At 35.9% G+C, this 12,570-nt stretch overlaps 1 protein-coding gene across 3 annotated transcripts; it reads right to left on the reverse strand.

Annotated features, from left to right (window-relative positions):
* Positions 1–1,192: 1,192 nt before the first annotated feature.
* Positions 1,193–7,969, reverse strand: LOC132308287 (uncharacterized). 3 transcript variants are annotated; one of them, XM_059806328.1, is made up of 4 exons: positions 7,812–7,969; positions 6,425–6,805; positions 4,724–5,882; positions 1,193–4,136 (listed from the first exon to the last, which is right to left on the reverse strand). In XM_059806328.1, the coding sequence occupies exons 2-4, from the start codon at positions 6,583–6,585 to the stop codon at positions 1,509–1,511; spliced, it is 3,948 nt and encodes a 1,315-aa protein (XP_059662311.1). In that variant the 5' UTR covers positions 6,586–6,805; positions 7,812–7,969; the 3' UTR covers positions 1,193–1,508. The 3 variants fall into 3 exon arrangements, with proteins under 3 accessions (XP_059662311.1, XP_059662309.1, XP_059662310.1); XM_059806326.1 differs by lacking the exon at positions 7,812–7,969 and adding an exon at positions 7,651–7,805; XM_059806327.1 differs by lacking the exon at positions 7,812–7,969 and adding an exon at positions 7,421–7,629.
* Between the last annotated feature and the right edge of the window lie 4,601 nt (positions 7,970–12,570).

Below are 12,570 nucleotides of genomic sequence, written 5' to 3' on the forward strand. Positions count from 1 at the left end.
AAGTGGCCCACTTGAAAGGCATTCAGTCTCAATAAAGAGTAATGAAAGCTTTCACCGTGCAAACTCCACCATACACATTCCATCCACCAATGCCAAATTATCACCAAAATATTAACGGCTACGGAACAAATAGGGTTAAAGAATAAAAAAAGATGTGGAGTACTGACTACCCTCGTGCAAGTGCATATATATATATATATATATATAAAGACTTATCTGCATACATCAATGAGAATTTCATTTTCCGTGATTTGTCTTTGACCGAGTCATCCTTCATCAACGAAGGAAAAGAAAAAGGAAATAAAGATAAATAGAGAGAGAGATAAAAGAAAATATGAAAATGAGGCACGTGGTGTGTCCTTTGTGTATTATTTTGGTAGGACCCACGTACCCAAAATTATATATCTAAGCTTCAAAAGAGCTGCTGTACTTACGATGGTGGAGGATTAAGGTAGTGGTCACCTTTCATCACATGCAATAATACAAACCTTTGGCTTAGCATGAGAAAACAGAAAGAAGAAGCACCATTATTCAGTTCTCTAGAACTGTTTATGCCGGCTTCTGCATGTGCATGTGTTTTTCATTCTTTATGATTTACTGACTTTTTCTCATACTTTCTGTGGTGAAGGATCCATCGATTCAATTAAGATGTTTGTCATTTCTTAATTAACGGAAAAGTACTGTTACTTAAAAGACTTCAGCCCATGTAATTGCGTTCATGCATTATGGTCGGATTCAGAGTATGTAAACGGTTCAGAATTACAGTATTTTGTTTATATATCATTATTTTAGATAATTGATAACGCCAATGATGCATAATGGTTGGATTCTGATTGAATCTCACCACAATGCATATCACATATGTAAAAAATTTAAAACTAAAGTCTTCTACTTAAATATTGCTATTTTAGTTGTATTCACGAGAAGACTTAAATATCATTATTTTACATATATTCACGTGAATTGAATTCAAGTGATATCTCTTCTTTTTTCTTTTTCGATAATAACTTCTGTGCAATTTCATCTCATTTTAATATCTCACTTTTCTTTCGGTTGGAGTAGTCTTTTGGCATAGAATTCTTTTATTTTTTTTGACAAATATTTTCCTTTAATGAAAATATAAATGTTTTAACCGAGGAAAAAGCTTGCTTAAAAATAAGCACATAAAAATGGTTCTTCTAAGCATCTATAATTGTCATGAAAACAAAGGTTCCTCAAGGTAATTAAACTTATTAGTAGTCAAAGCCTGCTTATACACTAGTTTACAGAAAGCTTTGGCATTGCCTACACAGAGGCCTCAGAAAAGTTGAATATAACGCATTTTCACTACATTTGAATATATAGAAACTTTCTCAAAGACAACCCCTTCAGAGCTCATCTGCTTGATCAAACTGCTGTGCTTGTTGCCATCGAAAATCAGTTTCAAACATCATTAAAAAAAGAAAAGAAAAAGAAAAGTGTGAAACCCTGCCAAGTGCAAATAGGTACCGCATGAAAATGCTTGCTGTTCATGATAAGCTGGGAGAATAATACAATGCAGACCTCTGGTGACCTGTTGAGGACAACGGAGCTGTTAAAGAACTCGGATGCAGTATGCTTGAGCCTTCCAAAGTACAATTCCACTTGACAGGAATTGCATTTGCTCTCCTAGAAGGCGGCATTTGAAAGCTAGGACTGTATAACATTGGTGATCCACCGGGAGAACAATCATGTGGTGAACAACTGTAGAAAGAATTTACATGCCTTGAACTATAATCAGAAGCCATTGGAATTGAACTGCCAGCTGAACTTACCCAACTCCTCTGCGTTCCTTCACTGTAAGTAGTTGCATCAGTAGCTGAATCTGGTTCACTTTCAGGGCTATCGTCAATGATGATGATATCCTTAATGAGGCTGGGGGAAGAATTTGCATTCCTGTTTTGGGGATGATCGGGAGTTGTTACAAATTTCTTCTTGGATCTTTTTCGTTCATCTGGAAAATTGTAAACACCCTTGTAGTCATGCGGCTCCCCACCACCCACATTCTCGTTTGGAAACATGGCCGCTGAAGTGTCAATGGGCGTTTGTGTTGAGTACTTACCATCAACATGGCTTCTGAAACTATTTGAGAATCTGACATCAAAACCTTGCCCCATTGTGTTGTGTTGATTCTGGCCAAAATGTGGATTTTGATGGACCATATAATCAAAGGAATGGAACTCCCTATTTTGAACATTGCCAGGAGAGGCTTTAGCAAATGTTTGAAACTGCGAATTTGGATGATTATTCAGGATAGCTGACTGGGCTTGCGTGAGTCGTGGAGACAAGTTCTCATCTTTGTTGACCACCATTAAATTTTTCCCCATGAGCCTGAGAACAGGAGTAGAAGCAGATGGTACTCTAGCAAAATCAAAATCACCATCAGTTGGGAACTTAAGACCAGAATTGGCAGAAAAAACTTTCTTAGGAATGAGTCCTGCGGGTGAATTCATGATAGGATTTGCCACATTTTCAGATTTTGAACTTGGGAAATTGCTGAGAGTAAGCATTTCAGGCCTCGAGTTCAAATAGCTGGGTCTTTTATTCAGATCACAACTCATTTGCTTTCCCATTGCAAGTGTCACCGGAGCCATATTTCGTTGAATTGGAAGCTGTGACTCTTGATGATTTAAAGCAACACCCTGAGAGGTTCCCTCCTTCCGTGAGCAACAGCATGGCTGATCATTTTTTAAATTGAGAGGTCCCTTATTAGGGAAGATTGCATTGACTTTCAACTCATCTAGATTGTTACTTTCTATTCTCATGGTGGCTGTATTTAGAACTGTGGAAATATTTTCCGCTTCTGTATCATGGCTCGAGCCCGAGAAGCCAGATCTAATATCATCCAGAGTGACTTGAGCACCTACATACTTTTGCTCCAAAGATTTTGAATCAGATGTCACCAAAGTAGAGTTAGAAATGGTTGATGTTGCAGAAATAGGAGAATCTGATGAATCTCTATCGAGCAGATCATGATAATCTTCAGTAATTTGAACCTGGCTGCTGGTCGATGATGAATTTCCTTGAAGTTCTTCTGCACCTATATCTCCAGGACTTGGCAAAAATGATCCCGGGGGTCCTGGAATAGATATTGGATCATCAACAGAAAAGCAGTTTCCTTGCCCAACTTCACAATCCAATTCCCTACCCTTGTGAATGTTCAGCCCAATCATACCCTCACCAACTGCATTGGCATAAAACATCTCTTGTCCATCACCCGATCTTGGCTGAGGACTTATTGGTGATTCAGAACCACATAAAGACCCCTTACATACTTTAATACATTGCATTGAGTTGGACTGGGTATAGGAAGGACTAGACAGCTTGTTGAATTCACGATCTGAAGATCTGCTCAAACTCATAACACTCTCCCCAAAAGCTATCCTGGAGGATGATGGTTCGACAACAATGTCCTCCCAATGAGTTTGAATTCCTGTTCCAGCAGATTCTCTGACATCAAATTTACCAACTCTAACAGAAGAATTTCTTTTGTTTCCCATATCATGACCACAATATTGAGATGCTGAATTTGAACTCTTCAAGACCACGGCTTCCTCCCTTTGAGAGATACTTGCTGCTCTCTTTTTCCTTATTTTCAAAACACCACGTCTGCCAAGAGACAGTACCTTGTCAGTTATGTCTTCTACTCTAGATTGAGTTTTAGGATGATTCTGCATGGAATCATGTTCAATCACTTCAGAAGTCCACGCCGCTACCTCTTGATCTGATTCTTCTACCAAATGCACCCTTGACTTTTTAAGGGCTGAACGCTTTCCCCTCAAACTACAGTTGGACTCAGGCACAGATGATCGCTTTAGTGACAAAATATCCTTCTTCAACGAGGAGAACCTCGTGGCTTTTGATGAGAATGCATACTGACTCTGGGAAAGTAGATCACTTTCAACTAGCAAGCCCTGTGTCAAATTGTGCCCCAAATGCTGAATGCCTTCCTTGGAAGTGGTCTTCTTTGTGAAACCTGTTCGCTTAGAGCATACCCAATTCCTTATAGTTCCTGAATCACTGGGTTTAATCTTCTCTTGAGCATTGAACGGTATCAAGTATTCCTCTTTATCACATTTTTCTTCCACTGCACACGTTTTTTCTTGGCCTCTACGAATCTGTTTACCAACAATTGAAGAACCATTGCTGTAACTCTCATATTATTTACATTGCAAAAGAGAAAAGGAAAGGAAAAACTGAAGCATTTGAATTTTAATGCAATTGTAGTAAAATGAACGATCGAAGACGGTTGAATGACTAATAAAATTCAATAAGTACACTAAATACTCAAGCTCAAGAACTCTTATGTATACTATAATCCGATATTGTTTTATCTTTTGACTGGATATTGTAGGATAAAAAGGAGGAACCAAACCATACACCCTTCCCCTTCAAAGAAGATAAATAGATTAATGAATAAAGGTATCAAAAATGAATCAGTGGAACCAATTTAAAGCTACTGCAGCATGAAAAACAAAATTCCTTCCAAGATGTAGCATGCCTTAGGATTCTTAAGCTTTTCATGACATTTATAAAAACAAATGACATTTATTAATCCATAAGATATATGGCAGACCACCTTGTGGTCCTTGTGGAGATATTTCAGTTCAAGAAATAGAAAATATGAGTTCGAGGAAGAACAATTATAATCACTATCAGAAAAATGGAAAACAGAAGACGTATATAAGATGCAAGAATGATGTACCTCAGAACCACAATGGGCCTTAGAGTAGCAAAAAATATTCCTCTGAGAGACAAGTTTCAGGTATTTTTTATGTTTCTGCCCACGATGTTTCTTCTTGATGGTTAAGATGCTTCCTTTTCCACTTTTCAAAACTTTACGAAATCTAGAAACAACTCCTGCTTTTGAGACTGTTGATTTATTGAATTCGGATAAAATCCGAACTTTCTTGCCATTGGCATCAACATAGACTGCACCCTCATTATCAGTGTCCTCACAACTAACAGGTGACACTCTTTGCCTCTTCTCTACACGAGCACACAATTCGGTCTCTTGGGTAGGCAAGTTTGAGTTAATAGCCCAGCATGTCCCATTTCTTTTATCAAGCTCTTCCAGTGTGCACCTTAAGGCAGTTGCATAGATATCCACCATCAACCTCGTCTTCCTTGGTTTTATTCTATGTTTGTTCATCTTACAATCAGCCGTCCACTTAATAGTCGACTCCACAGAAAGGCACTGATCGATGTGAGCATTCAAGGTGGTGTTGGAAGAGGAAGAGAAAGTCTTGCAAACGGGGCACACTTTTGAAGTCATTGTTTGTGAAAATGTCATACAATTCGATGCCATATCTTCGTTTGAGCTAGGATCCCTGATGCTACACAGTTTGACTGTCAATTTACACTTTTTAAACGGAGGTTGGGTCGTGCTTCCTTTCTTGTTGGATGCAAGAGGGCTTACAGCCTCGGGTTCTATTGCTCCAACTTTCAATGAAGGATCAGTTTTCAATTCCGAGCAATGGGTCCTATTACAGTGAGTGGAATCAATTCTAGAATGAGGTTGACTGCTTGTCGTTGATGGAATTTCTTTCTCTCTTTCAGATCCGACTCCGCCTATGTCACAATCTGCAGCTAGCTTTTCTTTGAAACCCGCATTGTCAGAACTGATTGTGTCCAAATGACAAGTTGGCGTAAATGGCTTCCCATTGAAATTGTTTATGTTTTCCTCATCAAGCATACTAGATTCAACTGTGCATCTCTTGACGGACCAATTCTTTGCTGAATCAATATGCTGAAAAGGTGGCAACAAATCTTTCACGCCATGTTCCAAACATTGTTGCAGATTTTTTTGAGAAAATGGCCAATTAGTCTTGATATCCTTGCTCCTCACACTAAAAACATAATCTCTGCAGCCCAAACAACCAAAATATCTTCAGATGATATTCAATAAGCTATTCCAAATTTTAGAAGCTCGAATCATTAATTATTATAACTTTAACTCAACACAGCTATATTTGGACAAAAGCTATATGGACCATGGGAATTAAAATCACATTAACTATAGAGAAACAACTAAAACTAATGGAGAATTTGCAAGGCTATTGTATGATCTAATAAACTCAATATATCAACAAAGAGATGCATGAAATCATATAGAAATTATGATTAAAAAGAGGTAAACATTAACTAAATTTTCTAGGTTACAAACAAAGCCACAACTTGCTAAGAGTAAGTTTACAATTAAGTCAAATCAAGTCAACAAAAATTAGAGACAAGATGAGTTTCTTAAAATCTGAAAACTGAATCACAATCATCAAAATGTAGCTGTGGATCTGACCCAAGAAGGCTACAGAGATGACTTGGAAGATAAACATGGGAAAGACCCAGTCCTAGTCCTAGAGTCATGACAAAACAATCCAAGTAGCAGCACATATAAGAAAGTAATTACCTTATGGAGAACTTGGGGAGTACTACTGAGTTGTTGTCATGATCAAAGCCTGACTTCAACAGATCTACCTTATCATCAAACACCCTTTCATCACTACTTTTCAGCGGTGAGATTTCACAAGGACATGGGGGATCTGGTGGTGGGTTTTCAATGGATAACATCTGATGATAAGTTTCTCCCTCCTTGTGCTGTCTTGCCAACAGTCACAATAACTTCTATCTCCACAACAAGGCCTTATCTTAGCCTTCAGCATATATATACACATGTATATATATATATATTACAATACACCTCTCACAAACTAAAAACCCCACCACAAGCACCAACCAGTAAGATCAAACAAACCCACTTGAAAGATGGCCCTCATCTTCATCCATCATCCTGCAACATGTGAGAAGAAGATGTGAGGAGATTAAGAGTTTCAAGACAGACACAGAAAAACAAAAGCAGATAATAAGTAGATTATATATGGACCCCTCTTGAGCGTTATTTTATGTACTTGCTTGGAAGGAGTAAATTTGAAGCATCTATTTGTGCTGATATCATCCCACCCACACTCTTTGATAGTTTGATTGAACAATTAAAGAACAAATTTGACCAAGAACCAATCGGACAAGTAAAGATATGATTAAAGATTAAAGTCTATGAAGCGTTATTTTATGTGGGTTAGACCCAGAAAAAGTATCTGAAATAGGGAAGCTTGTGGAGATGAAGAAAGAAACAACCATGCACTTGCACACAATCAAAGCTATAAAAGAAAAAATCAACATGGAGATCAAGAACCTCACACTCACAGATAGAATAGAAGTTAAAAATTAAAGCCTCCCCCGAGAGATCGAATATAAAGAAAAGGATTGAGATCATAGTTAGATGAAGATAAGGACACCCAAATCGAAGCTATGTCAGCTAAGTGAACAATAGGACATGATCATACAAATCTAGTAAAAAAACCCACAAAACAGATTTGTTTAATTTGGTTGAAGAAAATAAACAGACCACAAAGTTAGATCACTTGAAGTTTGGGTGTTCAAACTTGAGGAGTATGCATTCCAGCTAAAAACATGTATACAACAAAAATAAGATCAAACTGGGAATAGAGGAAAACCCTTGAACAAGAACCAGCACCCATTTTAGGAAGAAAAATAACCTATCAAAAAACCAATTTATAGCAAAGGAAAACAAAACCCACAATCAAATAGATAGCAAAAGCTGAAAATAACACAAACCTTTGAATTAAGCTCTTATTGGGGATATTTTTAAACAGAAAATGAGAGAGAAAATGAGGTCAAGACTAGAGAGAAATAGAGGTAGATATGGGATATAGCAGAATAGAAATGAGAGAGAGAGATAGAGAGAGAGAGTTGAGAAAACAGCACCACCCACTCACACATCAAAAGGGGCATCAGGTTCTTCTCCCACCAAAAAGCAGGTTTGTACCATTAACAGCATGATTCACCTCCTTGTGAATATGCGTGAGTAAGAGAGAGGAGAGAGAAAAGAGTGTGAGAGATAGAGAGAGAAAGGAACAGAGAGCTGTTCCTCTACAAAGCTGTCCTATCCTATACCTACCTTACAGTCCTCAACTTTTCTCCATTCTTTATTCTTAGATCTTTATCATGTATGTGCTAAATATCAGTTTTAGCCCCTACTTCCTAACTAATTACACACAATAGCACTCAGTTTTATGTTATTGTTAGCAATCACAATCACAACCACATTGAAATTGCAACTTTTTTTATTCACTCAAATGAAAAGAAAAAATTGCCATTGAGTTCTATTTTAATTTTTTAGTTTAATAACTAACAGATCTTAAAAAGTTTTAATAGACTATTGCTTTTCAAATGGAAGCATTTTACCTTTGTTTTTTTTTTTTTTTCTCACTCAAAATGTTGTTTCATAAAACTGAAATTTAGATATTGAAAATTTTCATGACTGAATTTTAAGTATAGGAGATTTAAGTAGTATTTGTAAATTAAATTTAAAAAAAAAAAAATTGAGTGTCTAATATTCGGTAATAAGTGAAGTAATTATCACTTAAAATCTTAACTCATTTTCAGTGACATTTATTTTTGCGAGTGATATTTAAATTGCTTTAAAAATGAATTTAAATGAATAAGGACTTAATTCATTCAAAATTAAGTGTTATTTTTTTATGAATAAAGAAATTAATTGATAAATTGAGTTATCGGCTATAGATACTAACTACCGATAAAGAAAAATTTATAGTTACAGGTTAGGAAAGTGTATACAGAATTTGAAACATTAAAACTAATATGATTTTATTTATTTATTTATCAAAATGTAAGATTTAATAGTCTTATTCAAAATTGAATAACTAAAAATTTACAAAAACAGAGTAATAATAGAGAATACACTCTTTACTAAATGGTTAATTTCCCCGACACCCATTCAGATTTGGCCAAAAATCATTCTCAAAGGTCTTTCGAAAATAACTGTCACTTATGTTACAAACTTTTATTTCATTTTTCATTCACACCCTAACCTTTAGTTGAACAGTTTTGACATGATATAAAATGACTTAAATACCTTTTAACTTTATCAAAACAACTCTTTAACCTAAACAATTAGATTAAAAGACTAAAATACCTCTAAAATTTTGTAAATATTTATATATATACACCAGACATATATATATGCACGTATATATATATATATATATATATTACACAAAACATATATATTCCTCTCTCTCTCCACCACTGTACCTCTTTTTCTTCACCACCACCGTTCTTCTCTCTCTACCAGCACAATCACCACCGTTCCTCTCTTTCCACCAGCACAACCACCACAGTTCCTCTTTCTCCACCACCACCACCATCACCGTTCCTCTTTCTCTACCACCACCACCATCACCGTTCCTCTCTCTCCCTACCACCACCACTGATTCTATAACCCAACCACCAAAATTAAAACAAAATAAATTTTGCCTAAATTCATCATATGTCTTCGAGATGTCAACACACACAGAGCCTCGAGTTGTGATACCTCTCGGATCCGAGACGCGGGTTGATCAGGTCCGAGCCCAAACCCTAGGGATATCGAACAATTAAAGTATTTTAAATCGAACATGGAATACAAAGTGAAATAAGGAATAAAATTTAATAGCTGGAAGAAACTAAATTAATAAACCTTGAATTATAAATATTTTAAATCCGATAATCCAAGCCACCAATCCATACAACTCGGGAATCCTTCTAAAGGACCCCTAATAAAAAGTCTCGAACTGGAAATAAAACATAAAGCTAAACATAGAGAGCGGTCTTACGTAGTCGGTGGAATGGAAGTCTGTATCTGCTCTGCACTATCAACCTCTAATTCTGGAACTGCCGAGCACTTGAAAAATAAAAGTGTGGGTCAGGCCCACATGCAAGTCCTGATCTACTACGATTCAAACAGTAATCCGATATGCATATACATCCTAGAAAGACTCAACAATATCTAGAGTAGTCCATATATGTATATATAGTACACACTATAGGACGCTCGCTAGTCCAGTAGGTCTATCTCAGCCTGAATAGAAGGTAACATGCAAATACGCACCCTAAGGTGGGCATGAGTACCTAGACCTACCAGGGGACAACAGCTATGTCCAGTTATCCATCCTAGGCGATATACGCGCCCTAACCATGGTTCTGAGACTCAAGCTCATACCATGGCACATATAATAAATATATAAAATCCGTACTCCTAATACAAAATATCATCCATCTGTATAGTGGTCTGATATATGTATAATAAATTCATCTTGAAACCATAACAGGTCATTCAATTTATTTGATTGACATGACACAAGCAGGTGATGGACTTAACCTTTATGGTTAATTCATACCTTAATCCAAATTAGGTAGGACTTAGTGTTTTGAACTAATCCATTCCCAATATAGGTAGGTCTTAGTGTTTTGAACTAAACCATCCCTAATATGACACCGTCCCATACCGGTTCATATATATCCATATAAGTAGGACTTAATCTTTTTATGGTTAATCCAACTCATTCCAAATTGGTAGGATTTAGTGCTTGAGCTAATCCATACCTAGTATGTCATTGTCCCATACCGGTACATACAATCCTCCAGTTAATATAGTTGACAAAATAATATTAAATAGTCATCAACCACACTCAACAGTATGCACAAGATAAGTTAATCTATATATATAAATATTAGACATTCAATACAGCCTAAAATCCAACTCCAATAATGTAAATTGCTACAATAAATTTAAGTATTCACATTCACCATTATAATCCATGAATTTATACAGTTAACGGAAATTTAATTATCAATTACACCCAAGCTAAGCACAGGTAATTGCAGTTAATTCATTTTACTTCTAATACCCTGGAAATATAATTTATTATATATATTTAAATCATATTTAACAACCTTATTAAGCTCCAATATATAAAACTAGCAAATCCTCCAACATAGCATAATTACTAAAACAACACTATATAATTAACTGTCATCCTCCAAAATATGCACCAATATGAATTCATACATACATATCAACATTAGGTATTCACTTCAGAACCTAAATATTATGATCCAACAATTTAAATAGCTAAAATAGGTCATAGCATTTAAATTCCACATATAGTCCATCAACTGATACCATTTAACAACCATTGAGTACCAATTGATTCCAACCCAATCATAGTTGAAATTATAGTTAATCCACTACGTTTATAACATGGTGGACAATATGATTAAATATAATTAATTTATATACTAACAATTTGCTAAGTTCCAGTAATTAAATCTCGATCTTAGCAAAATAGTGCAACGTATAGATTTTTCTTGAGCTGTATTTTACTCCTTTCCTTAATCCAATATTATAATAATGTTTTTCACTATTTTAATAAGTCCCTAACATTTAATTGCACCCCTCAGCATCCTTTAAACAGCTTTAGAATTCACTGTACAGCTCAAACTACGCACACAAACACACTCAGTATGCACTTTCTAGGCAAGAGCAGGCTCCAAAAATTTAGAGCCTGCTCCATTTATGTTAGAGCCAGCTCTCTAACTTAGGGAGCTTGCTTTTAGAGGTGAGCAAATAATCCGTCAATCCGTCAATCCAGTCCGAACCAATCCGATCCGTGTGGTTCGGTTCGGTTTTCAGATCTAATGGTTCGGTGATGGTTTAAAAAATCTGCAATCCGGTATCCGCGGTTCAGTTAACGGATTAGACCCTGAAAAATTCGATCCGAACCGTTAACCGATCTGAACGGAACCGTTGTCAATCCGAACCGTTAGACAAACCGAACCGAACCGTTACTAAATAATATATTAATATATTGTATATATATATTATATTATATATATATATATATACACAATATACCGTATTTTTTTTTTCTTTATCCATTTTTCTATTAATGTTAACCTAACCCTAACTGAGCCTTGATTCTTTATTACTCACTTTTCTCCAAGCGCCTCCCTCACTAACTCAGCCTCTTCTTGCCTCTGTAAGTCTCGCCTCTGTCTTCCTCTCGCCTCCCAATCTCTTGTCTCTCAATCCAACACCTCTAAACCATCGTTCACCAGATTCGAAACAACGGCGACCTATTCGACTGGATCTACCTCTTTTCCAGTGATTTCACAAGATTTTTGCATAGATCTTCTTATTCTCCTCTTCTCTGAACCAAATTTTTTATATAGTTTTTACTTAATTTTCTTCAATTTTTGTTGATTTTTCCGTTGTACCCCTTACCAGGGTTAATATTTTCAGTAGAATTGTCAAAAATATCATATCATGAGGTAGATCTAGATGGTTTGCTACTTTAATCATGAGCTAAACTTTTTTATGGTTCAAAGGATTTTCATCTTGTCAGAGCCTGTTGGGTTCTACACAATCGTCCAACTTCACTTTTTGAAATCCAACTTCTCACTGTTCCACACAATCATATTATTAGGAATTTTGCTATAATAATAAAAATGCAAAGGAAACTAATATTATTAGAAATCCACGTATCATGATTTTTTTCTTTTAGGGCTGAATTTTCCACTCCATTGATTTACAAACATGTTTAATTTTCACTGCAATCTTCCACTAATTTTTGTAATAATTTATTTTTCTGGCAGATGACAACCGGAGAAGATTCTAATGTTTCAAGGCCTGAA

This window comes from Cornus florida, unplaced genomic scaffold (genome assembly GCF_030987335.1).
Source record: "Cornus florida cultivar Cherokee Brave unplaced genomic scaffold, ASM3098733v1 CherokeeBrave_3.0.0_Hap2_Chr05, whole genome shotgun sequence".
Taxonomy (NCBI): Eukaryota; Viridiplantae; Streptophyta; class Magnoliopsida; order Cornales; family Cornaceae; genus Cornus; species Cornus florida.

Coding starts and splice junctions, on each gene's coding strand:
- LOC132308287 (XM_059806328.1), bottom strand. CDS start 6,585: ATGTTATCCATTGAAAACCCACCACCAGATCCCCCATGTCCTTGTGAA. Junction 5,883..6,424: donor CTCCCCAAGTTCTCCATAAG/GTAATTACTTTC, acceptor TTTGGGCTGCAG/AGATTATGTTTTTAGTGTGA. Junction 4,137..4,723: donor AGGCCCATTGTGGTTCTGAG/GTACATCATTCT, acceptor GTTGGTAAACAG/ATTCGTAGAGGCCAAGAAAA.